Raw genomic sequence first — 24,989 nt, forward strand, 5'->3', positions numbered from 1 at the left:
AGAGGACACAGCACCGATCCTTGTGGCACTCCACTGGTCACAGGCCTCCAGTCTGAAAAACAACCCTCCACCACCACCTTCTGTCTTCTACCTTTGAGCCAGTTCTGTATCCAAATGGCTAGTTCTCCCTCTATTCTATGAGATCTAACCTTGCTAATCAGTCTCCCATGGGAACCTTGTCGAACGCCTTACTGAAGTCCATATAGATCACATCTATGCTCTGCCCTCATCGATCTTCTTTGTTACTTCTTCAAAAAACTCAATTAATTTTGTGAGACATGATTTCCCATGCACAAAGCCATGTTGACTATCCCTAATCAGTCCTTGCCTTTCCAAATACATGTACATCCTGTCCCTCAGGATTCCCTCCAACAACTTCCCTACCACTGAGGTCAGGCTCACCGGTCGATAGTTTCCTGGCTTGTCTTTACCGCCCTTCTTAAACAGTGGCACCATGTTTGCCAACCTCCAGTCTTCCAGCACCTCACCTGTGACTACCAATGATACAAATATCTCAGCAAGAGGCCCAGAATTCTCTAGCTTCCCACAGAGTTCTCGGGTATACCTGATCAGGTCCTGGGGATTTATCCACCTTTCACCATTTCAAGACATCCAGCACTTCCTCCTCTGTAATCTGGACATTTTGCAAAATGTCACCATCTATTTCCCTACAGTCTATATCTTCCATATCCTTTTCCACAATAAATACTGATTCATTTAGCATCTCCCCCATTTTCTGTGGCTCACACAAAGGCCGCCTTGCTGATCTTTGAGGGGCCCTATTCTCTCCCTAGTTACCCTTTTGTCCTTAATATATTTGTAAAATCTCTTTGGATTCTCCTTAATTCTATTTGCCAAAGCTATCTCATGTCCCCTCTTGTATACTCCTACTTCCTTTATACTCTTCTAAGGATTCACTCGATCTATCCTGTCTATACCTGATATATGCTTCCTTCTTCTTCTTAATCAAACCCTCAATTTCTTTAGTCGTCCAGCATTCCCTATATCTACCAGCCTTCCCTTTCACTCTGACTGGAATATACTTTGCCTGGATTCTTGTTATCTCATTTCTGAAGGTTTCCCATTTTCCAGCCATCCCTGTACCTGTTAACACGTTTCCCTCCAATCAGCTTTCAAAAGTTCTTGCCTAAAACTGTCAAAATTGGCCTTTCTCCAATTTAGAACTTCAACTTTTAGATATGGTCTATCCTTTTCCATCACGATTTTAAAATGAATAGAATTATGGTCACTGGCCCCAAAGTGCTCCCCCACTGACACCTCAGTCACCTGCCCTGCCTTATTTCCCAAGAGTAGGTCAAGTTTTGCACCTTCTCTAGTAGGTACATCCACATACTGAATCAGAAAATTGTCTTGTACGGGGCTTGGCCCGATTCCTATTGTTCCTCCCATTCATCTTCCCCAGACAGCACTGGGTAAAGACGTTTGCCTCGCTCTTCTTTGTTCTTGCCTTTCTTACTAGGTTTCCGGCCACGCCTATCCACTTTATAACACTCTCGGGGGGGAGGCCGTACCTCCTCCTCCTCCTCGTCCTCCGAGGATTCCCACCGCTGGGAAGTGGAAGTTCTACCCCTTCGAGGCTCATTACCAACCGGACCCCGTGTCTGTCATTTTTGTGTTAGTAATTCCACTAGGTCTTCCATAGTGGGTCGGGACTCCGTCTCTACCCGGGACACCTTTAGTCCCTTTCGTCTGCATAAGTCTTTTAATTCCGGTGTAGGTAGGCCATCAATCTCCGATGCTGGGACCTGCGCCCGTATCAAAGCTTGCCACAAAGCACGCCGTGAGGGGCCTTGGTTACTTCCTTGATTAGGGTTTACTTTTCCCCCTGCCCGAGCCTCAGGGCGACGCCCCTCCGTGCCCCCCTGAGGAGGACGGGTTGTGGGTCCCCAATCCCCCAAACCACCCATCTCCCTCATCATACTACGGGCATCTCCTAGGGTTTCTCCCCGTCCACTCATCATTATGGTTAATAACAGTGGTTTATAATGGGGGGGGGCAGTCTTCACTAGGTGGTCTCTAGTCTGTCTACTAACATTTGTGTTATCTACCTCGTCCAGCACTCCCTGCAACAGGGCATCCCGCACACACAAATGGGTTAGCCTCTGAACCCCTTCCTTAATCGTTGTCCAAGTTCCTTCCAAGGGGGGCCAATCGGACGGGAAGGGATACTGTTTGGCCACTGCCCTGGCATACATCCCAAATAGGGTCCCGATACTGCGATCTATTACCATATCCTTGGCTTGGTTGCGGTACCCCAGGTCTATGGCAGCATCCTTTGCTAATCCACCAAACTTGGGAGCATCCTGATAGTCTACCTGCACTTGTTGCCCCCCTTCCTCGAGGAGCCGGATTAGCCATAGCTCTAACGGCTCCCCAGGATTACGTCGGGTTTTCTGGGTGATAAACAGCACCTCATTGGTAGTGAAGTCTTCCGTTAATTCAGAGAATTCTGCGGGAGGCTGAGCCCGCGGTAATTCATGCATAATTGCCTCCCCTTGTTCATTCCGTATAGGGTTTCCTTTCTCATCTAACATTACCTCCCGTTGCACTGGGAGACGTCTCTGAACCTGCTTTCTCCTAACCACTGGTTTAGCTTGGAGTACGGGTGGGTCCTCTTCGTACTGATCATCTGAATCTCCCCAAATATTTCCATCCCAATGATCGATATCCCACCGATCCTCGTTATTTAACTGGGCTACAAACGCCCGTACTTGTACCGGGTCCGGGGTTCGAGGGACCTTCCTTTTCTCTTTCCGTTTCTTAGCAGACAGATACATAATAGTTCGTCCTGCTAGTTCAGTTAATGCTGTCAATTCAGCTTTTAACTTCATAATTTCCTGCCTCAACATAGAGGCATCTCCCGAACTGAGTCCCTGCTCATGTTTCAGGAGGGCTAATTCTGCTTCAGCTTTTTGGCGCTTGTCTGACTGTTGTCTACAAGCTGCCGCACAGGCCCACATCCTCCGCTGTACCCCAGGCAATGGGTTCTTCGGCAGGACTGGGATCCTCTCAAGGGTGGACAGCAGCGACCCTGGGGTTCCTACGCCCTCGGCCTCCCAGTCCTCCGGTCGCCCCCCACCATTTCTCAAACAAACTGCCACGCCATGCCACGGCCCATGCCATCCCGGGGCGGTCAGGACCTCCACAGTTTGTTCCTCTGGTTTCTTAGCCTTTTTCCAAAACATTGTTCTGTATCAAAATCTTTCCTCAATTGCGATTGATCCTGCCGGGTACGCCAAAATGTTTTAAAAAATTCTCAAGGTCAAGGACCAGGCTCGCAGGAAAGTAGTCTGACACAGAACAAACAGCCAAGAGGCGAGTCTGCTAGAATATAAGTGTTTTATTCCCCGCAGCGTCGCCACAACCAGGTCTCATACTTACAACGGGTCTGGCTTATACTCACTCTACATGTTACCGGAACTGGGAGCCGTCAGTTCTCGTAGAGCGGTTGCCAACAACCCACGCTCGGCGGTTAAACGTAACCCCGGAGCAGACTCACCGAACTGGAGACTTCTCCAGCTGATATACCCTTTTCCAGATATAAACATTCATGTGAACAGCAGAGCAAGGCTAAAAAACACATTCCATTCTGGTTACATACAGATAAGAAGATTCACACGGGAAGGTGTATAACAAGATTCACACGGGACTAAGCGACACCTTCCATTTTCGGTTAGATTCACACATGTATTGGGACACAATTTTAACCCTTTCACCACAGCTTACATGAATATATTCACATTATGCTTACATTACTACATGGCAACAGTGACCAGAGATATGGAACCTAAGGCTGGTGACAAGAGGCTGAATTGAAGACAAGTGACAATAAACCATGAGGCCAGGTGACAAATCCAAACCCAACAGTGGGGAAAATACCTGAAGAGAAGCTCAATGCTGATAAAGGCAAGTTGATGAGGAAGTTCAAGGTGCACCTAGGCACTGGACCATGGAATAGGAAGTTGGAGGAAGTGTGGGAAAGAGAATTCAGTTAGCAACAGGAAGAAATAAATCAGTCACAATAAGTAAAATATTACAGAAACAAAACTTCGGGATGGGAAAGAAAGGAACACGCAAAATACACCAATGGGAAGTGCATAAAGGAGCCAGGTGTGATCCACGCCATAAAGGAACTTCACTTTGACAACCCAACCAGTTTTATAGAAAGTCATGAGTGCAATGCTGGGGTAAGAGAGCAAAAGCAGCATGCAAAATTAAAAATTGTCATAGCAGATTTCCACCAGTAAGGGAGAAAAAGTGGCAGAATTAACTCTTCTGTAGAGATGAGAGAGGTGCACAACAAGGATTTAATTTCTTTGCTGGTATAGTTTCAGAGGATGCATTTTGGGACTTAGAGCAGAAAGTAATTGGCAGAGAAGCCAGTTTTACATTAGATACCAGAGCAGGTGTGTTGATATTATGCCAAGACTGAGTCCATAAATCCTTTTAAAGTCCAACAAATGAAAGAATTAGAGGCCAAATGCAACTTACACTGGGCTATTATATATAAAAAAACAAAAACTTTTTCACACAGAGGGTGGTACGTGTATAGAATGAGCTGCCGGAGGATGTGGTGGAGGCTGGTATAATTGCAACATTTGGATGGATATATGAATAGGAAGGGTTTGGAGGGATATGGGCCGGGTACTGGCAGGTGGGACTAGATTGGGTTGGGATATCTAGTTGGCATGGACAGGTTGGACCGAAGGGTCTGTTTCCATGCTGTACATCTCTATGACTCTATGACTCTAAGTAGCATTTAGAAAAGCTTAATGCAATCAACCAGAGCCAACAATACTTTGTGAAAGAGAAATCATATTTGACAAATTTGCTAGAGCTCTTTAAGGTAAAACTAGCAAAGATAAAAGAAGAGTAATTGGTAGATGTGCTATATCTGGATTTCAAAAAAGGCATTTGATATGTTACCACACAAAATGCTATTGCACAAACTAGCAGCTCATGATTTTGGTGATAATGTATTAGTATGGATTGAGGATTGATCAGCACATTGCTGACAATGATGTAACTGGTGGAGTGTAGCAAGGATCTGTCCTAGGGATTCGATTGTTTACTTCATAGTCAACATGGTTTTGTGTGGGAAATCATGAATTGTTAACTTGATTACGTTTTTTGAAGAGATGACAAAGAAAGAGAGTACTCCCAAGTTGGATCATCAAAGAAGGAAATCTACCACCGCCAAAGCTGGACCAGATGGGGTGGTAGATTCTCTTCCCTGATGATCCAACTCTGTACAAACAAAAAACTCTTATCCCTATTTTTGTAGTGTTAGTCAACAAATAACAAATCTGAATTCTAACAATTTCCCAACAACACAGGTTAAACTAACTGGTCTGTAGTTTCCTACTTTCTGACTCCCTCGTTTTTGAATAGGTTTGTTGTGTTAGCAATTTTACAATCCACTGGAACTTTTCCCACGTCCAGGGAACTTTGGAATATTATAACTAATGGATTTAATCTCTGTTGCCATTTCCTTCAAGTGCTAGAATGTTGGCCATAAGGCCCTGGAGACTTATCTGCCTTTAATTCCAATAGCTGGTTCAGTACTTTTCCCTCCTAGGTTTTTCCCCCTAAATACCTCCTTTTCTATAAAATCTGCATCCCAATAGTAATAAGTAGTGCCCTTCAATATACAAATGGAAATAAAATATTGACTTAATGACTTCAACACTACTAATTATTAACTCCCCAATTTCATCTTCCAAGCAACCAAAATTCACTATACACATGGATTACACGTACCATATTCTTTCATTTCGAAATAGAATACATTTTCAGTGTTCCCATCTTCAAGTAATTGCTGAAGCTGTAATTCTATCTTTTTCCTGTAAAAAGAAAAATTATTAAGTTGTATAGTTATAGCTGTAACTATTGTAATATCACTGATACTCATTTATGGTATCACAATGATACATATATTCATTTATTGTATCTGCTGTACAAGCAAATGTTGCTGAATGGTAAGCAGGACAAGGAACATTACTGTTGTTGCACTTCTTAACTCTTGATTGTTGAGTGAAATCATGGGATTTTGTCGTACTTTTAACTTGAGGGTTTTATTCAGGAGGAGAATTAACAATGGTATAATTTGTATGATAATCAATGGACCATATTTTGCCTTCACGAAGTTGACAATGAAGAAAAGGAAGTTCCTTCTTTCTTTAATTCTTTGGTATTTCATAATACTCCACAACATCAAAGAAAACATGATGAACAAAATAGAGAAATTTCCAAGCTATTAACAAAACGGGAGATACAGATCACGAATGAATTTGGAGAGAAATAGCAAGGTGATTACACTTATACTCAAAAATGCAAAGGATTTGAAAAAGAACAGTGATTTAGCACAGCAGAGGGCCATGGTAAAAATTTAGTGTTATACACATAGTCAATCAGTCATACAGCACAGAAACAGATGCTTTGGTCCAACTTGTCCATGCCGACTAAGTTTCCCCAAACTGAACTAGTCCCATTTGCTTGCATTTGGCCCACATAGAGACGTAGAATCATAGAAATGTACAGCACAGAAACAGACCCTTCGGTCCGACCCATCCATGCCGATCCCTCTAAATCTTTCCTATTCATGTACCTATCTGAAATAACTGAACAGAGGTCAGTATCCTGTCACCAAGTCACCCTTTACTTGTGCATAGTGCACTGGCTGTGGCCAGCCAGTTCAGAGTCAGTCCCCTCAAGGAAGGAGATTCTAAATCTCCTGTTAATATTGGTAGCCAAAGCCCAGGTTAACAATCCCAAATCAAGGACATAGTAGTTAACAATCACTGCACCCTCACCCCATCCCAACCCAACTCCGGGGATGTAGGCCTGGTCTTTCTCTTGTAGCTTTTCCGGTATCATTTTCGCCCCAGGTCAGGTTCCTCTGACTTAGACTGTGACATGGCGAGGTGTATCGGACAGTGGACGATCTCTTGCATCTGGAGCATCACAGGACAGTTTTTTCTTCTTCCTGCAGTAACATTATGAAGGCTGCATCCATCTCAGATTCTGAGGTTTCCTCAACACTAGATGGAGGAGGGAGAAACTACGGTTTAACAGGCCTTCTAGCTGTTGTGAGGGACCAGGTATGTTTTGCTCCTGCCCAGTCTGTGCGGTTACAGCTTTCAGGTCATCTGTTTGTTTGTTCAGGACTGTTGTGCTGACCTGAACTTTGTAAGTCACAGGACCTGATCTCTCAAACCCATACAGGATTCTGACACCAAACTTCATTCCCCCCCCCACCACCCCTGATTTAAATTGTCTCTCTCACTTACAGTACGCTTTGGCCAGCATTTGAGTTCCTGCTGCAGTTTCACCCTTCCATCCAGGTCTGGAAATATCAGGTTTAACCTGGTGCAGAGTCTTCTCCCAATCAGCAACTCTGCTGGAGCTATCCCTGTTGTATGAGGGGTGGCCCTATAATTGAATAGGAACCAGGACAGTTTGATATCAAGTGATGCTGTAGGTTGCTTCGGTAAGCCTGCCTTCAACATTTGAACTGCTCCTTCTCCTAGGCCATTGGACAATGGTTGGTATGAAATGGTCCTTATGTGCTGAATGCCATTGGACTTTAGGAAATAGACCAACTGCCTGCTGGTAAATTATATCCTATTGTCCGTGACCAATATCTCCAGGATTCTGTGCATCACAAATAATGCTCGCAGTTTCTCAATTGGCATCCCGAGTTTGCTGAATTAACTTTATGCACGTCCAATCACTTTGAATGGATGTCCATGATGACCAAGAACATTGACCCCATGAAAGAACTGGCATAGACGACATGTAATGGTGTCCAGGATTTACCTGGCCTTTCCCACATAAGTGATGGTGCTGCGGTGGCAATTTTTGACCTTGATGGCATTCTGGGCACTGTCCCATCAATGTAGCTATGTCAGCATCCAACTCTGACCACCAAACATAGCTTCTTGCTAGCATCTTCGTATTGGAAATGCCTGGATGACCCTGGTGGAGTTTGGCCAATATCTGACAGTGACCTTTACTCAGGATAATCATCCTTGTTCTCCATAGTAATATGCTGTCCTCAATGGTGATCAGGTCTTGCCAGGTGCAGAAAGGTTTCAATTCTGATTGCAATGGCTCTTCTGTTTCCCCCATTACCACCAGCCATTTTAGTTTCGCTAGAACAGAATCTTTGTGTCCACAGTCAGATATTGTCAGCTGTGACTGGTAGGATGTCCAGGAAGTTTAAAACCAAAACAGAATCTTCCATGGGAGACACCACTGGTGGAATATCTGCCTGTGGGAGGCATCTCAAGGCATCCACATTAGCCATTTGGCTTCCTGGACAGTGTTCTAACTTGTATTGTATATGCCAAGAAAAAGGACCCAATGTGAATTCTACCAGAATTGCCTTGTCTTCCTTCAGCAACCCAGCAGGGGTTTATGATCTGTTACTATGACAAATTATTGGCCATAAAGATACTGGCAAATCTTTGTCACACCAAAAGATGACTGCCAAACCTTCCTTCTCTGTCTGAGCATATTTGTATTCAACATCAGTCAAAGCCTGGGAAGCATACACTAATGGGCATTCCTCTCCACTGGGCCACCAATGCGCCAGCACTACCCAATACCATACAGGGCATCACCTGTCAGCACTATCTCTCACTTCGGATCATAGTGGGCCAACACCTTAGTTGAGGATAGCTGCTTTTTCACTTCCCTAACCATTTCTAAGGCTGACACTTTTTTAATAGCAGGTGTCAGGGTGCCAAGATGGAGGTGAGGTTACATTTGACTTTTCCAAGGAAAGACATAAGCCCCAGTACAGACATGGAAGCTGAGACACCCTCACTTTATCTTCCAACTGGTGTAACCCGGTTTTGTCAACTCTGTAACTGAAGTAGGTCACTTGGGGCACCTGGACATTTTTGCCTTCTTCCTCCGAGAAGAAACATTTAAGCACTATGTCCTAATTCTCTTTTATCAGTCATTCCTGTTATTAGTATGTCATCCAGATAAATGGCAACCTAGAGTAACTCTTGTAAAACGTTCTCCATGGTTCACTGGAAAAGGGTTGATGATACCCCAAATGGCAGTCTTGTATATTGGTATAAACCCTTGTAGGGATTAATTGTAGCGTACTTCTAGGACTACTCAGCCAGTCAATTCCAGGGAGGCATGGCTCATGTCCAACTTTGTAAAGGACAGCCCCCTGCCACCTTTGTATACATGTCCTCTATGCAATGGATTGGGTATTTATCCAGCTGCAAGAAGTGGTTTACCATTTGCTTAAAATTCCCACAAAGACAAACTGAGCCATCAGGCTTCACAATCGGTATGATTGGTACTGTGCATTCTACAAACTGCACTGGTTTGATGATTCATTCATTCTCCAGCCTCCTGATTTCTGCCTCTATTTTGCTGACAAGGCAAATGGCACCAGGCGGACCTTACAAAATGTTGGAATCGCTTCCTGGTCAACATGTAAAGCTTTGGTCCCTTTGATGGTCCCAAGCCTTTCCTGAAAAGCCCCTGGGGATTTCACTAGGTCTTCACTGAGACAGCCATTTTCTCATCGAAACGTTTGAGCCAATCTAGGTGAATCTTCTTCACAAATTCTGCCCCAATAGGCTTGGGCCCAAGTCTTTTACTACCTTCAGAGGTAACTGCACCAACTGCTTCTCATAGGAGAAGTTGAACCCTTAATTTGCAACTCCTCCCTAACACATGTCTCAGTCTGGCTGAAGTCTTGCACAAACTTAAGGGTTGGAGTCCCAAGCAAATCTTGTTAAAGAGAGATTCTGCAACCACAGATATAGCTGCGCCGGTATTGGTCTCCATGGGAACTGGGTGAACATTTAAACAAATATTAATTTTAAATCGGTTTCTATTTGAATGTCACAAAGCAATTTAATAGTTCGAACCCACATGTTGGTGGACTTTCCAGGGTGTGCACTCTCTCAGCCTATAAGTTTTCTTATTCAAGTCAGGCCTTGTAGAACCCCTTTGCTGTCTCAATTCCGCATAGCAGAAGTGACTACAATGGTTTACCAGCCCACATCCCGAAGAACTTTTTAGCCACTTGGCCAAAGCTCAATTTTGTTGTGGGATTCTGCTGTGGGTTGGCATAGGGTCCCTCTACTCCAGATATGCCCTGCGTGAGCCTCTGCAATTGCCTATACTCAAATGGTGTTCCCCAAGCTGAGTTGGCCAGGTGATGGAGTCCACTTCCAATGGGATGCCTTGTAGCTCCCATGCTCCACTTTCCTCATTTTCTTATGACAATGCCAGCTGTCATGCCTGTTTGAACTAGTTAGGCTTCAGCTAATAGGCACTTCAGTATGGCTACATCATTAATCCCATACACCAAACAGTCTCTCAGCATCTCATTCAAGGTCAAACCAAAATTACATGCCTCTGTCAGTCATTTCTACCTCATCAAAAGTCACAATACAGATTTCTCCAGTTCTCTAATAGCCAATTAAAGCAATAGCATCTCAGAATTAGAAGAGGTTTGAGATTGTCATATTCTTTAACCAACTGCATCAATTCTTGGAACATTTAAGTGTCTGGTGCCTTTGGGAAAGTTAAGCCCCTTATAATCAAAAATGCTGCAGGTCTGCAAGCAGTCAGAAAGATTACTTGTTGTTTTTCATCTGCCCCAATGTCAGTGGCTCAGAAAAAAAAATCATTTTTTCCACATACTGGCCCCACTCTTCAACAGCAAGATCAAATGAGTCAAGTTTCCCAAATAAAGGCATGATACCAGAAATGCTTAATCCAACTCCACAATGACTGTTGCAAGCAAATGTTCTTCAGGCACATACTGTTTTATTTCATTGCCACTGAAATTACTTCATAGAGACCAGAATCCCATCACAAAGTCACCCTTTATTTACTTGCAGGCAATGCACTCGCTGTGACCAGCCACTTAATAGTCAATCCCCTAGACTACGGAGATTTTACATTTCCTGTTAATATTGGCCAGCTAGAGCTTTGCTGATTGGCCCAGGTTAACACGCCTAATCAAGGACATTGTAGTCAATAGGCTCCACCCGATTCCAATCACTACACTATCCAAATGTCCACTAAATATTGTAACAATCCCTGTATCTAACATTTCCTCTGGCACTTCATTCCACGTATGAACCACCCTCTGTGTGAAAAAGTTGCCCCTCAGGTCCTTTTCAAATCTTTTTATTCTCATCTTAATATGCCCCTTAATTTTAAACTCCCCTACCCTAGTGAAAGATCTTTACGTTTCACTTTATCTATGTTGCTCATGATTTTATAAACCTCTGTAAGGTCAACCATCAACCTCTTGTAATCTAGTAAAGAAAGTCCTAGTCTATCCAGCCTCTCCTTACAACTTAAACCTCCAGTTCCAGCAGTATCCTGTAAATCTTTTCTGAACCCTCTCCAATTTAATAACATCTTTTCCATAGCAAGGTGACCAGAGTTCTCCAAAATGACTTCACTGGCATCCTGTACAACCTCAACATAACGTCCCAACCCCTGTACTTGAGATATACAATTCCCCATGCACAAAACCATGCTGACTATCCCTAATCAGTCATTGCCTCTCCAAATACTTGTAAGTCCTATCTCGCAGAATCTCTTCCTACACCTTACCCACAACTGATATCAGACTGGTCAATAGAGTCATAGAGTGGTACAGCACAGAAACAGACCCTACGGTCCAACTCGTCCATGCCGACCAGATATCCCTCCCAATCTAGTCCCACCTGCCAGCACCCGGCCCATATCCCTCCAAACCCTTCCTATTCATATACCCATCCAGATGCCTTTTAAATGTTTCAATTGTACTAGCCTCCACCACTTCCTCTGGCAGCCCATTCCACACACACACCACCCTGTGTGTGAAAAAGTTGTCCCTTAGGTCTCTTTTATATCTTTCTCCTCTCACCCTAAACCTATGTCCTCTAGTTCTGGACTCCCCCACCCTAGGGAAAAGACCTTGTCTATTCACCCAATCCATGCCCCTCATGATTTCATAAACTTCTATAAGGTCACCCCTCAGCCTCCGATACTCCATGAAAAACAGCCCTAGCCTATTTAACCTCTCCCTATAGCTAATACTCCCAGGCTTCTCCTTACAGCTTTTCTTAAATAAAGGCACAACATTAACTACCCTCCAGTCCTTCAGCAACTCACCTGTGGCTATAGATGATACAAATATCTCTGCTACGGGTCCACAATTTCTTCCCTAGCTTCATACAATGTCCTGGGATATACTTGATCAGGTCCTGGAGACTTATCCACCTTTATGTTTTTTTAAAACCCCCAGCACCTCTTCTTCTGTAATGTGGACTGTTTTCAGGACATCAATATTTATTTCCCCCAGTTCGCTAGCCTCTATATCTTTCTCCGCTGTAAAAACTGATGCAAAATATTTGTTTAGTATCTCTCCCATTTCCCATATTTTCACATATAGATGATTTTAATGATCTTACAGGGACTCTATTCTCTCCCTAGTTGCTCTTTCATAAAGTCAAAGAGTCATACAGCATGGAAACAGACCCGTCAGTCCAATCAGTCCATACCGATTATAACTCCAAACTAAATTAATCTTGCCTGCCTGTACGTGGCCTATATCCCTTCAAACATTTCTTATTCATCGATCTAACTAAATGTATTTTAAACATTGTAACTGTACCACATCCACCACTTCCTCTGGAAGTGTATTCCACACACAAACCACTCTCTGTGGCTTTCACCTTTGCTCCTAATGTACTCGTAGAATCTCCTTGGATTATCCCTAACCTTATCTGCCAAGGCTATTTTATATTCCCTTTTTTCACTCCTGATTTCCCTCTTAAGAATGCCCCTACATCCCTTAAACTCTTTAAGAGCTTCCCTTCATCCCAGTTGTCTATATCTAACATATACGTCAATAAGTTTATTAATTCATTGTCCCCTACTCTGACCAGCCTTGTCCTTCATTCTGTGACGATGCTGCCCCTTTTGAAGAGGGGTTGTAAAGTCAGTAGTGCTGAAATGGCTAATAGACACCGCCTACGTCAACAATAAGAGGAGGCCTTTAGGTTTTTAACACAGTTGCACAATGAAAGGGGAGTAGCCAGTTCTGCCACTTCAGGTTTTTTCTAGTTTGGTTTAGTTTTAGTAGCAGTCAGAAGCTACTGGTAGCAGAGAAGCAGCTATAGTGAAAAGAGGTTTCATGTTTCAACAGAGATCTTGCCTGAACTTTCTCTTTGAAACCTCTCCTGCCTGTAAGAACTGGTGTTTGAATATACCATTTGCCAGGTGGTGTGTTTATGGGATGTTGTGGAAATTGCAACAGCTTCGTTAAGTTGCGATTTTGAGTCTGGTGGGTTTTCAAATAGTTAAGTTATTCTAAATTCTGTTTTCTTTTGTTTGTGTTTCAACCGTAGTGTGTAAATAAATTCTATTTTGTTTAAAGTCGAGTAGTTTGATCAGCTGCACAACTCCGAGAATATCCACTTTACATCTTCCTTTAAAAAAATACAAGTTAGGGTCTGGGCTACTTTCTTAATATTTTGAGGGGTCTGGCCTGGTCCATAACAACTCTAACAGGAATATAATGTCTCTGTACTCTCATTACCACGCTATTGAAAGCCTCTCAGTTGCCAGTCATCCTTTTACTTGCAAACAGTTTATTCCAATCAAATTTTGAAAGTTCCTGTTTCATATCATCAAAATTTACCTTACTCCAATTAGGAACTTTAATTTGAAACAAGGCTTATTCTTTTCCATAACTATTTATAAACTAATAGAATTATGATAACTGGTCCCAAAGTGCTCCCCCATCAACACTTCAGTCACTTCCCCTGCCTTATTTTCCAAGAGAAGGTCAAGTTTTGCTCCTTCTCTAGACAATACAAAATGATAAAGTACATTTTTTCAACACATTTAACAAATTCCTCACCATTCAATGCCTTAACACAATGGCAGTCCCAGTCTGTCTTTAGAAAGTTAAAATCCCTTACTATTAAAGAATTTTTACTCTTACATGATCTGAGACCTCTTTACTATTTGCTCTTCTTATCAGTTTTCTACTGACTATTGGGACCTACAATATATCAAGGTGATCACCCCCTTCATATTTTTGAGTTCCACCCATGTAGCTTCACTGGACGATCCCTCAGAAATATCCTCTCTAAATACAGAGTAATGGTTTCCCTAATGGTGTTGCTACTCCCCTTCCTCTCTTGCCTCCCTTTCTATCTTTTCTATCCTTCCCATAGCATTAAAACCCCGGAACACTGAGCTGCCAGTCCCCTCCGTCCCTCAGACATGTTCCTGTAATAGCTATGATATCCCATCCCATGTTCCCATACATACTCTTGAGTTCATCTGCCTTATCTGTAAGAACCCTTGTATTGAAATAAATGCAGTTTAATTCATCAGAGTTACTACATTCTCTACTTGCTCTTGCCTATCTTTTCTAATTATCTTGCTCTCTTTAACTTCAGAGCCATCCTCATCTGTTTTTCTATTCTCTCACTTCCGACTAGTTTAAAGGTTCCCATATAGAAATAACAAATCTTCCAGCCAGGAAGTTGGTTCCCCATCCAGTTCAGGTGAAAACTGTCTGTTTTGAACAGGTCTCTTCTGCCCCAGAAGATATCCCAATGATCCAAAAATCTAAATCCTTGCCCAATGCACCATCTCCTCAGCCAATTATTTTTTGGCCCTATTTTCTTATTCATACTCTCATTAGCAATGGCACCAAGAGTAATCCAGAAATTAGTAGCTTTGAAGTTCTGCTTTTTAACCTTCTACCCAACTTCCTATATTCATTCTGAAAAACTTCAACCCTTTCCCTATGTTGCTCTTACTGATGTGGACAATGACTTTGGGCTTCTCACACATCCCTTTTGACAATACACCAGGACAATATTCTAGTAATAGTACTGAAGACTTGTGCTCCAGAACTTGCCACTCCCCCAGCCAAGCTCTTCCAATATCCAAAAAAGTGGAAAATTGCCCAAGTATGTCCTTGTAAGTTGGTGGGAAGGAAAATGGATCGGTAGGATATTTCAAGAGGACGGTGCTGAGTTGGAGGGTTGGATCTGAGATAAGGTGGGGAGAGGGGAGATCAGGAAACTGGTGAAATTGACATTGATCTCCTGTAGTTGGAAAGTCCCAAGGCTGAAGATGAGGTGTTCCTTCTCCAGCCATCAGGTGGCTAGAAGTTGGCAGTGGAGGAGGCAACCGCAAGAGGTGTAAAACCTGCGCCCAAACCTCCTCCCCACCTCACCTCTATCCAAGGCTCCAAAGGATTAGATTAGATTACATTACAGTGTGGAAACAGGCCCTTCGGCCCAACAAGTCCACACCGACTCGCCGAAGCGCAACCCACCCATACCCCTACATTTACCCCTTACCTAACACTACGGGCAATTTAGCATGGCCAATTCACCTGACCTGCACATCTTTGTGACTGTGGGAGGAAACTGGAGCACCCGGAGGAAACCCACGCAGACACGGGGAGAATGTGCAAACTCCACACAGTCAGTCGCCTGAGTCGGGAATTGAACCCGGGTCTCTGGCGCTGTGAGGCAGCAGTGCTAACCACTGGGCCACCGTGCCGCCCTATTGTTCCACATCTGGCAAAGATTTTCCCAAACACCTCATCTACTGCATCTGTTGCTCTCAATGTGGTCTCCTCTACACTGGCGAGACAGGAAATCAACTTGCGGAACATTTCAGAGAACATCTCCGGGACACACACACCAATCAAACCCACTTCCCTGTGGCCGAACACTTCAACTTCCCCTCCCACTCTGCCAAGGACATGCAAGTCCTGGGCCTCCTCCACCGCCAAATTCTCGCCACTGAATACCTGGAGGAAGAACACCTCATCTTCCACCTTTGATCCCATGTGGTTGCAGGGTTCCATGTCAATTTCACTAGTTTTCTGATCTTCCCTCCCTTCACCTTATCCCAGATCCAACCCTCCAACTTGGCACCACCCTCTTGAACTGTTCCACCTGTCCATCTTTCTTCCCACCTATCCACTCCGACCTATAACAATCACTCCCCACCTTCATCTACCTATCGCATTCCCAGCTACCTTTCCCCCACCTCACCCTCCTCCCATTTATCACTCAGCCCCCTTAGGCTGTCCACCCATATTCCTGATGAAGACTCTCCTGCTCCTCAGATACTGCCTGACCGGCTGTGTTTTTCCAGCACCACATTTTTTGACTCTGATCTCCAGCATCTGAAGTCCTCACTTTCTCCACAGTGGCGACAAGAGCAGGTCAGAGGCTAGGAATACTGCAGTAAGTAATGCACCTCTTGATTCCCCAAAGCCTGTCCACCATCTGCAAGGCACAAGTCAGGAGTGTGATGGAATATTCCCCACTTGCCTGGATGAGCACAGCCCCAGCAAAGCACAAGAAGCTTGACACCATCCAGGACAAAGTGGCTGCTTAACTGACAATACATCCACAAGCATCCACTCCCTCCAATGTTCAGTAGCAGTCCTATCCACATGATGCACTGCAGAAATTCACCAAAAGTCTTGAGAAAGCACCTTCCAAACCCACAACCACTTCCATCTAGAAGGAAAAGGGCAGCAGATGTATGGGAATACCTTCACCATCACCCTGCAAACCACTCACCATCCTGACTTGGAAGTATATTGCTGTTCCTTCACTGGGTCAAAATCCTGGAATTCCCTCCTTAATGAGATTGTGAGTAAACCCATGGCAGGTGGACTGCAACGGTACAAGAAGGCAGCTCACCAGCATCTTCTCAAAGGCAACGAGGAATGGGCAATAAATACTGACCAGCCAGTGATGCCACATTGCACAAAATGAATAAATAAACCTGCTTTCAGACTTATCAGATGTGGGAATTCTCTCTGAATATTATCCAATTTTCACAGGATCATGTTTTAACTTCACTGGAGGAAAGGAAATTGAACAGGTCTTAATCCTCTTTGTCAACTGTGCTTAAGATCCTTTGCCTCTGCCTCTGTTTCCACATTCGTGATCATCAAGGAAATCAAGGGTTAAGGGGAAAGGCTAGGAAATTGGACACGAGGAGTGTCAGATTAGCCATGATTCTATTGAATAGTGGAACAGGCTCAAGGGGACAAACTGCCTGCTCTTATTTCTATTTCTTATGATCTTATGCTCTGTCTTGACTAACATTGCAGTCTAGTTTCATCTCACTACTACATAAGGACAGGATCAGTGGGTGAAGCTCTGTCAGTAACAATCTCAGTCTCTTCTACTGTCTGTTCACAGCTTTCTGCTTGACATGTTTTGATTTTCGCTATATCAGGGGAGAAGTCATAGAGATGTACAGCATGGAAACAGACCCTTCGGTCCAACCTGTCCATGCCAACTAGATATCCCAACCCAATCTAGTCCCACCTGCCAGCACCCAGCCCATATCCCTCCAAACCCTTCCTATTTCTATACCCATCCAAATGCCTCTTAAATGTTGCAATTGTACCAGTCTCCACCACATCCCCTGGCAGCTCATTCCATACACGTACCACCCTCTGCCCTCAGCCTCCGACGCTCCAGGGAAAACAGCCCAAGCCTGTTCAGCCTCTCCCTATAGCTCAAATCTTCCAACCCTGGCACCATCCTTGTATTTCTTTTCTGAACCCTTTCAAGTTTCACAACATCTTTCCGATAGGAAGGAGACCAGAATTGCACACAATATTCCAACAGTGGCCTAACCAATGTCCTGTACAGCCACAACATGACTTCCCAATGTCCTGGTACTCAATACGCTGACCAATAAAGGAAAGCATACCAAATGCCTTCTTCACTTTCCTATCTACCTGCGACTCCACTTTCAAGGAGCTATGAACCTGCACTCCAAGGTCTCTTTGTTTAGCAACAGTCCCTAGGACCTTACCATTAAGTGTATAAGTCCTGCTAAGATTTGCTTTCCCAAAATGCAGCACCTCGCATTTATCGGAATTAAACTCCATCTGCCACTTCTCAGCCCATTGGCCCATCTTCAATTGCAAACTTAGGTCCACCTGCAGCTTTTTTCTTCTTACACATGCATGGGATATTGTTGTCCTGCTGGCAGTCTTGCCTTGTGGCTAGCTTTTTTAAGAGATCTCTACTTTCCTTATCCAGTGTAAAGCACCTAAATGGGTACTGAAGGCTAACTTATTCTCGAGAGTGTGTTGCTAGGAAAGCACAGCAGGTCAAGCAGCATCTGAGGAGCAGGATCAACGTTTTGGGGGCAAAAGCCCTTCATCAGGAATGAGGCTTGTGGGTTGGGGCTGAGAGATAAGTAGTTGGGGGGGGGGGGGGTAGGTAGCTGAATAAGCGATAGGTAAATTAAGGTGAAGGAGAAGGTCAGAGGGGGGGATGTGCAGGTCCGGAGGATGGTGCTGAGTTGGAGGCTTGGGACTGGGATAATACAGGGGGAGGGGAAATCAGGAAGCTGCTGAAATCCACATTTATCCTGTGAGGTTGCAGGGTCCCTAGGCGGAATATGAGGCATTCTTCCTCCGGGCGTCAGGTGGTAATGGTTTGGTGGTGGATGAGGCCCAGTACCTGCAGGTCCTTGATGGAGTGGGAGAGGGAGTTGAAGTGTTCGGCCACGGGACAGTAGGATTGGTGGGTGTGGGTGTCCCAGAAATGTTCTCTGAAACAATCCACAAGAAGGCGTGCGATCTCCCTGATGTAGAGGAGACCGCACCGGGTGCAACGGATGCAGTAGATGACATTGGTTGAGGTACAAGTAAATTTCTGACAGATGTGGGGCCTTTGATGGAGGTGAGGGGAGTGGTGTGGATTCAGGAGCACCCCATTCCCTGAGCATAACTTAATATATTCTATTTCTAGGGGCCAATAACTTACATCAAAATTCTGAATCCTGTTAGCCAATGACCATGGGACAGCTAGTCATGATGGTAGATAACCTTGCCTGCCTCCCATTGAAGATTAGTTTTCAAGCTTTCTAAGAACAAAACCTTATTTTGAAAACACTGAACTTGGGAAATGAGGCACTGATAAATCTTTTGTTTTGCAGTTCTTGCAGTGGCAAGGAAAGGTGACAGGATGTTGGCTAGTGGGGGGGGGGGGCATGGACCTGACAAGGGTGTTGCAGAGGGAATAGTCTCTCCAGAATGCTGATGGGGTAGGGAGGGAAATATATCTTTGGTGGTGGGGTCCTTTTAGAGGTGGCAAATGTGGCAGAGGATGATGCGATGTTTGCGGAGGTTGGTGGGGTGGAAGGTGAGGACCAGGGGGTTCTGTCCTTGTTGCTTTGGGAGGGGTGGGTTTCAAGGGCAGTGGTGCGTGAAGTAGAGGAGATGCACTGGAGGGCATCATCAACCACATGGGAAGGGAAGTTGTGATCATGGAAGAAGGAGGTCATCTGGGATTTTCTGAGGTGGAATTGGTCATCCTCGAAACAAATGCGGCGGAGGTAGGGGAATTAGGGAATAACTGGCGACCTTACAGGAGGTAGGGTGGGAGGAGGTGTAGTCTAAATAGCTGTGGGAATCGGTGGGCTTGTAGTAGATGTTAGAGTAGATGGCAGTGCATGGCTGATAGCCTGGAGCGAAGGATCTGGAAAGAGAATCATTGTTGAAGGTTTCAGATTTGTAGTGTGTACTGGGTATCCTTACAGTAGATGGCTAATTTATTCTGGGCTGCTTTTATTTGCTCATTTCTTTTGAAAACCTGTCAGATACACTTGTAATTACCATCACATATTTCTCCAATTTTCAGTACAGCTCCTGCTATCTATTATCCTAACTTTTCCATTGAACTATCTACCATTTCTGTTTTTAAAAATCCCAGTACCATTATAGGTTCAGTCAAAGTTGCTTTTCTCAGCTTCTCAAACTTAAAACCAATTAATCCTTGACTTCTGCAATGTCCCACTCCTGATGTACTGTTGATTTTTGGTGTGTTTTTGATCAGTTATCTATTATAAGCAGTCAATGATTTGCAGCAGTTTTCTGACAGTTTATTGAATTTGTTACAAAGCAGCAGTTTAAATATGATACATTAGTTAAAGTAGACAAAAAAAGTATAGAACTATGACAATTGGGATGGTTCACTAACACCAGAAGACAAACGGATTGTTAATGTGTAATGTGTCAGTCTTGTAAATGTTGTGAAGGCAGCATCAAGCTCTCGAGCTGAAATGTTAGGAAACACTTTACTGTATCTTCCTCCTCTTCTAGCTCATCTTCCATTTAGAGAAGACAGTTCTTTGGGGACTGCCCGATGAAGACCACCCATTCAGGAGCACCCTATTCCCTGAGCATGACTTAATATGTTCTATTTCTAGGGGTCAATAACTTACAGTAAGTCAATCAAAGTTCTGAATCCTTTTAGCCAATGACCATGGGGCAGCTAGTCATGATGGCAGATAACCTTGCCTGCCTCCAACTGAAGATTAGTTTTCAAACTTTCTAAGAACAAAACCTTCTTTTGAAATAACCACACTTGGGAAATGAGGCACCGATAAATCTTTTGTTTAAAAAAATAAAGAACTGCAGATGTTGGAAATCAGAAACAATAACAGAGATTTCTGTAAAAATTCAGCAGGTCTCGCATCTGTGGAGAGAAAATTGAGTTAATGTTTCAGGTCCAGTGACCTGAACCAATTCTGAAAAGGGTCACTGGACCCGAAACATCAACTCTGTTTTCTCTTCACAATCCTTTTGTTTATGCTGGTAGAAGGCTAGTTGCTATTGCAATGCTATTTTATGAAGTTGCGTACTGCACAGAAAATACTGAATTTGGAATAGTAAGAGGACATGCCAACATTTCTGAATCAGGCATGCTGCAGTACTCCGGCAACGTTCAATACAAACTTCAGGAATAACACTTCATTTTTCACCCAACTACTTTACAGCCTTCAGAACTGAACACCGAGTTTAACAATTTCCGAATATGGATACTCTCCTCTATGCTCATTAACTACCTCCACACCCTTAGTTCCTGTTTTGTATGGGTTGCTCTCAGCACAGCCAACCCATTTTCAAATTTTACACTTCTCATTAACATTCTACCCAGCATTTATATATCCCTTGGCTTGACATCAGCAATCCATGTTTGCCTATCCCTTTTTTACTAACTTTTCTTCCTCTATCTCCCTGTCGGACACCAACTCCATGTTTTCTATTCACTCATCAGCATAAGTATTACCTTTTCCCAGTTATTTTCAGTTTCAATGAAGGGTCACTGGGTTTGAAATATTAATTCTGTGTTTCTCTATAAAGATACTGCCAAGCCTGCTCAGTTTCTCCAACACTTACTGTTTTTGTTTAAGGTGTCTAAAGAAGGGTTACACTTGAAACATTGACCTCCACCTACTGATGCTGCCTGGCTTGTTATGTTCTTCCAGCCTCCTGCTTGTCTACCTTTGTTTAAGGTGGTGGCACTGTTCTATATTAGTTGTAATCTTGATGATTACAAAGATATTCTTGTATCACTTGATGAAAGTTTTACCTTATATGAACATTTCAGGTGTTAATTCTCACCTTACTTCCATCAGTCTTGGATGCTCCTTCCACCATACCCGCTGATGTTGATTAATCAAAGTATGTTCTTTGTTTACTTTTCCTGCTTGCAAGATTTTCTGAATCTATACATAAAATTAAAGGGATAAAATAGTATGAATCCCCACTGTTCAATCAATAAATTGCGCAAGGAAATGGACTACTGAGTCATGGAAATTGAGAGTTACTGATCAATGTTAAATCATCTGACCTCAAACAACAGTAAGAACATGACAATTAGCAAGGGATGAGGGGAGAAAATGTCAGCCAAGTTTTTGTCTTTAACCATCCATTCGTGAAACTTTTATTTGTCTGTGGGCTAAGTTGAAGCCAACATCATGAACGGACGGCTATGATACGTCAACATTGTGGAATGAATTAACAAACTTTTCTCATGAACAACTCAAGCATGAAGGATGGCCACCAAAGTAAAACAACTGAGGACTATACAGCGTTAGCTGTATAGGAAAAATCTTCGCATGATTCAAAGAGAAGAAAAAATTAAAATAGTGAACCATTGCATTTCATTCTTCCCCATCTTTGTTACCTCCTTCAGTCTTGGAAACTTTTACTTCAATTTCATTTTCAACCAATTTCCTTCACCTCTGCCATTGGTGGGTATAACTTTGGCTGGACTGTCTGGTCCTTAGCTGTGAAATTCCTTCCTAAACACACTCACTTATACTTCCAGTGCTCCTTAGAACATAGAATACAGCGCAGAACAGGCCCTCCAGCCCTCGATGTCGTGCCAACCTGTGAACTAATCTAAGCCCATCCTCCTACACTAGCCCATCAGCAGCCATGTACTTATCCAAGGATTGTTTAAATCTCCCTAAAGTGGCTGAGTTAACTACGTTAGCAGGCAGGCCATTCCATGCATTACCACTCTGAGTAAAGAACCTCGCTCTGATATCGCTCTTAAATCTATCACCCCTCAATTTGTAGCTTTGTCCCCTCGTACAAGCTGATGTCATCATCCTAGGGAAAAGCCTTTCACTGTCTACCCTATCTAATCCTCTGATCATCTTGTATGTCTCTATCAAAACCCCTCTTAGCCTTCTTCTTTCCAATGAGAACAGTTCCAAATCTCTCAACCTTTCCTCATAAGACCTTCCGTCCAGACCAGGCAACATCCTGGTAAATCTCCTCTGCACCTCTTCCAATGCTTCCACATCCTTCTTGTAATGGGGTGACCAAAACTGTACACAATATTCCAAGTGCAACCGCACCAGCGTTTTGTATAGTTGCAGCATGATATTACAGCTCTGGAACTTAATCCCTCTACCAATAAAACCTAACAGCCTTCTTAACAACACTATCAACCTGGGTGGCAACTTTCAGGGATCTATGTACATGGACTCCGAGATCCCTCTGCACATCCACACACCAAGAATCTTTCCATTGATCCAGTATTTTGCCTTTATCCAAGTCCCCCTGCAACCTGCAACATTCTTCCACACTGTCCACTACTTCAGTGTCCTTAAAACCTATTTCTTTGTCCAAGCTTATCCCCTGTCCTAATACCAATTTTTGGGCAACTTTTGCTATGTTAAAGATACCATATAAATGTAGGCTATTGTAAAATATGGTCTGAATTCAACATCACAAAATCAAAGCTTGCAAAATCATGTGAGGACTATAAACACATTTGTTTACAAGTAGTAAATGAATTTGAGCAGAGATAGCACTTGTTAAGATCTGACATTGTAAATAGAAATTTATCTGGGAATTTAATCTGTTCCATCCATAAGCAGGACATTATGTATATTATGTCTGCCTTCTATTATCACCTCTGTCTGCTTAACCAGACCATTATCTACTCTTAAGAAAATATGAGGTGCATACAGGGTAACTCTTATGTTATCTTTGTCCTCCCTATCTTTTACTTATCCCTCCCTCAACGCAACACAAATGAAATCTAGAACTCAGTGAGATGGAGAAGATCACACTTGTTTTCAACCACTCCATGACATAGTGCAAAAGTATCCTAGACAATACATTTTCTCATTAATGTAAATTGACTATATTTAATTTGATTTGATTTATTGTCACATGTTCCTCGGTACAGCAAAAAATTTTGTTTTGCATGCAGTACAGGCAGATCATACCATACAAAATGCACAACAGTAATACAACAGAGCGAGGAATACAATGTTATGGCTATAGAGAAGTGCACAAAGAGCAACGTCAACATTAAATTTGAAATTTGAGAAGTCTAATAACAGTAAGGAAGAAGCTGTTCTTGAATCTGTTGGTACATGTGTTAAGCTATCATGTTTTCTGCCTGATGGAAGAGGTTGGAATAGATTGTAGCTGGGATGGGAGGGGTCTTTGATTATGTGAGTTGCCTTTCCGAGGCAGTTGTAAGTATAGAGGGAGTCAATGGATAGAAGATTGGCTAGCATGATGGACTGGGCTGTGTTCATGACTCTCTGCAGTTTATTATGGTCCTGGGCAGAGCAGTTGCCATAGCAAGCTGTGATGCATCGGATGGAATGCTTTCTGTGGTGCACCTATAAAATGAAAATTGGTAAGTCTTTATGGAGATGCCAAATTTCCTTCACATCCTGAGGATGTAGAGATGTTTTTGCATTATCTTGACCATTGCATCAATGAGGGTGGGCCAACACAGATTGTTGGCAATCATCACCCCAGGAACTTGACTCTCTTGATGATCTCCACCTCAGCTCCGCTGATGTAGATAGGTGTTCTAAAGTCAATGACTAGCCCTTTGATTTTGCTGATGTTGAGAGAGCTTTACACCATGCCACCAGGCTCTCTATCTCTTTCCTGTATTCTGCCTCGTCATTGTTGAGATCCAGCCTATAATGATGGTGATGTCAGTAAAATTGTAGATGAATTTACAACGAAATTTGGCCACACAGTCATGAGTATCCAAGGCATATAGTAAGAGGCTGAGTACGCAGCCTTGTGGGATGCCAGTGTTGAGGATAGTTGTGGAGGAAGTGCTCTTACCTATTCTCACTGATTGCAGTTTATGGGTCAGGAAGCCAAGGATCCTGTTGCAAAGGGCAGAGCAGACACCTGGGTCTCAGACTCTGGGGATTAGTTTAGTTGAAATTATAATGTTGAAGGCGGAGCTTTAATCAATGAGTAGGAGCCTGACGTAGGTGTCCTTGTTATCCAGATATTCCAGGGATGAGTGTAAAGCCAGGGAGATAGTGTCTGCCATGGACCTGTTGTATCTATGGCGAATTGCAAAGGATCGAGGCAGGTAGGCTAGAATTGATATGATATTAACCTACTTATCTAAAGTATTAATTTTTGAAAATTCCAAGTCAAATGTTGGAATACCTATATAATTTAATACCAATGTGTGGGTGAATTTTACTTAAAGAACTAATTAATTCTGCTTAAGAGATTTAAAGACCACACACAATATTGATATTGGCATGGGTCACTGCATTACACATAGACATAACGTTAACATTAAACCATGTGTGGAAGATTCTAGTAATAC

General features: G+C 43.3%; 1 protein-coding gene across 7 annotated transcripts in view; it reads right to left on the minus strand.

The window, feature by feature from the left end:
* Nucleotides 1-24,989, minus strand: part of LOC122551617 (coiled-coil domain-containing protein 148-like) — a 99,195-nt gene that overhangs the window by 54,397 nt on the left and 19,809 nt on the right. For 6 of the 7 annotated variants that reach the window (XM_043693809.1, XM_043693807.1, XM_043693811.1 and 3 more), the window contains 2 exons: nucleotides 21,491-21,594; nucleotides 5,782-5,864 (listed from right to left, as the gene is read on the minus strand). In XM_043693809.1, coding sequence (XP_043549744.1) covers nucleotides 5,782-5,864; nucleotides 21,491-21,594 — 187 coding nt within the window. The remainder of the gene's footprint in view (nucleotides 1-5,781; nucleotides 5,865-21,490; nucleotides 21,595-24,989) is intronic. The other variant, XM_043693812.1, reaches the window with a different exon arrangement.

The sequence above is a fragment of the Chiloscyllium plagiosum genome, chromosome 7 (assembly GCF_004010195.1).
Source record: "Chiloscyllium plagiosum isolate BGI_BamShark_2017 chromosome 7, ASM401019v2, whole genome shotgun sequence".
In the NCBI taxonomy this organism is placed as follows: domain Eukaryota; kingdom Metazoa; phylum Chordata; class Chondrichthyes; order Orectolobiformes; family Hemiscylliidae; genus Chiloscyllium; species Chiloscyllium plagiosum.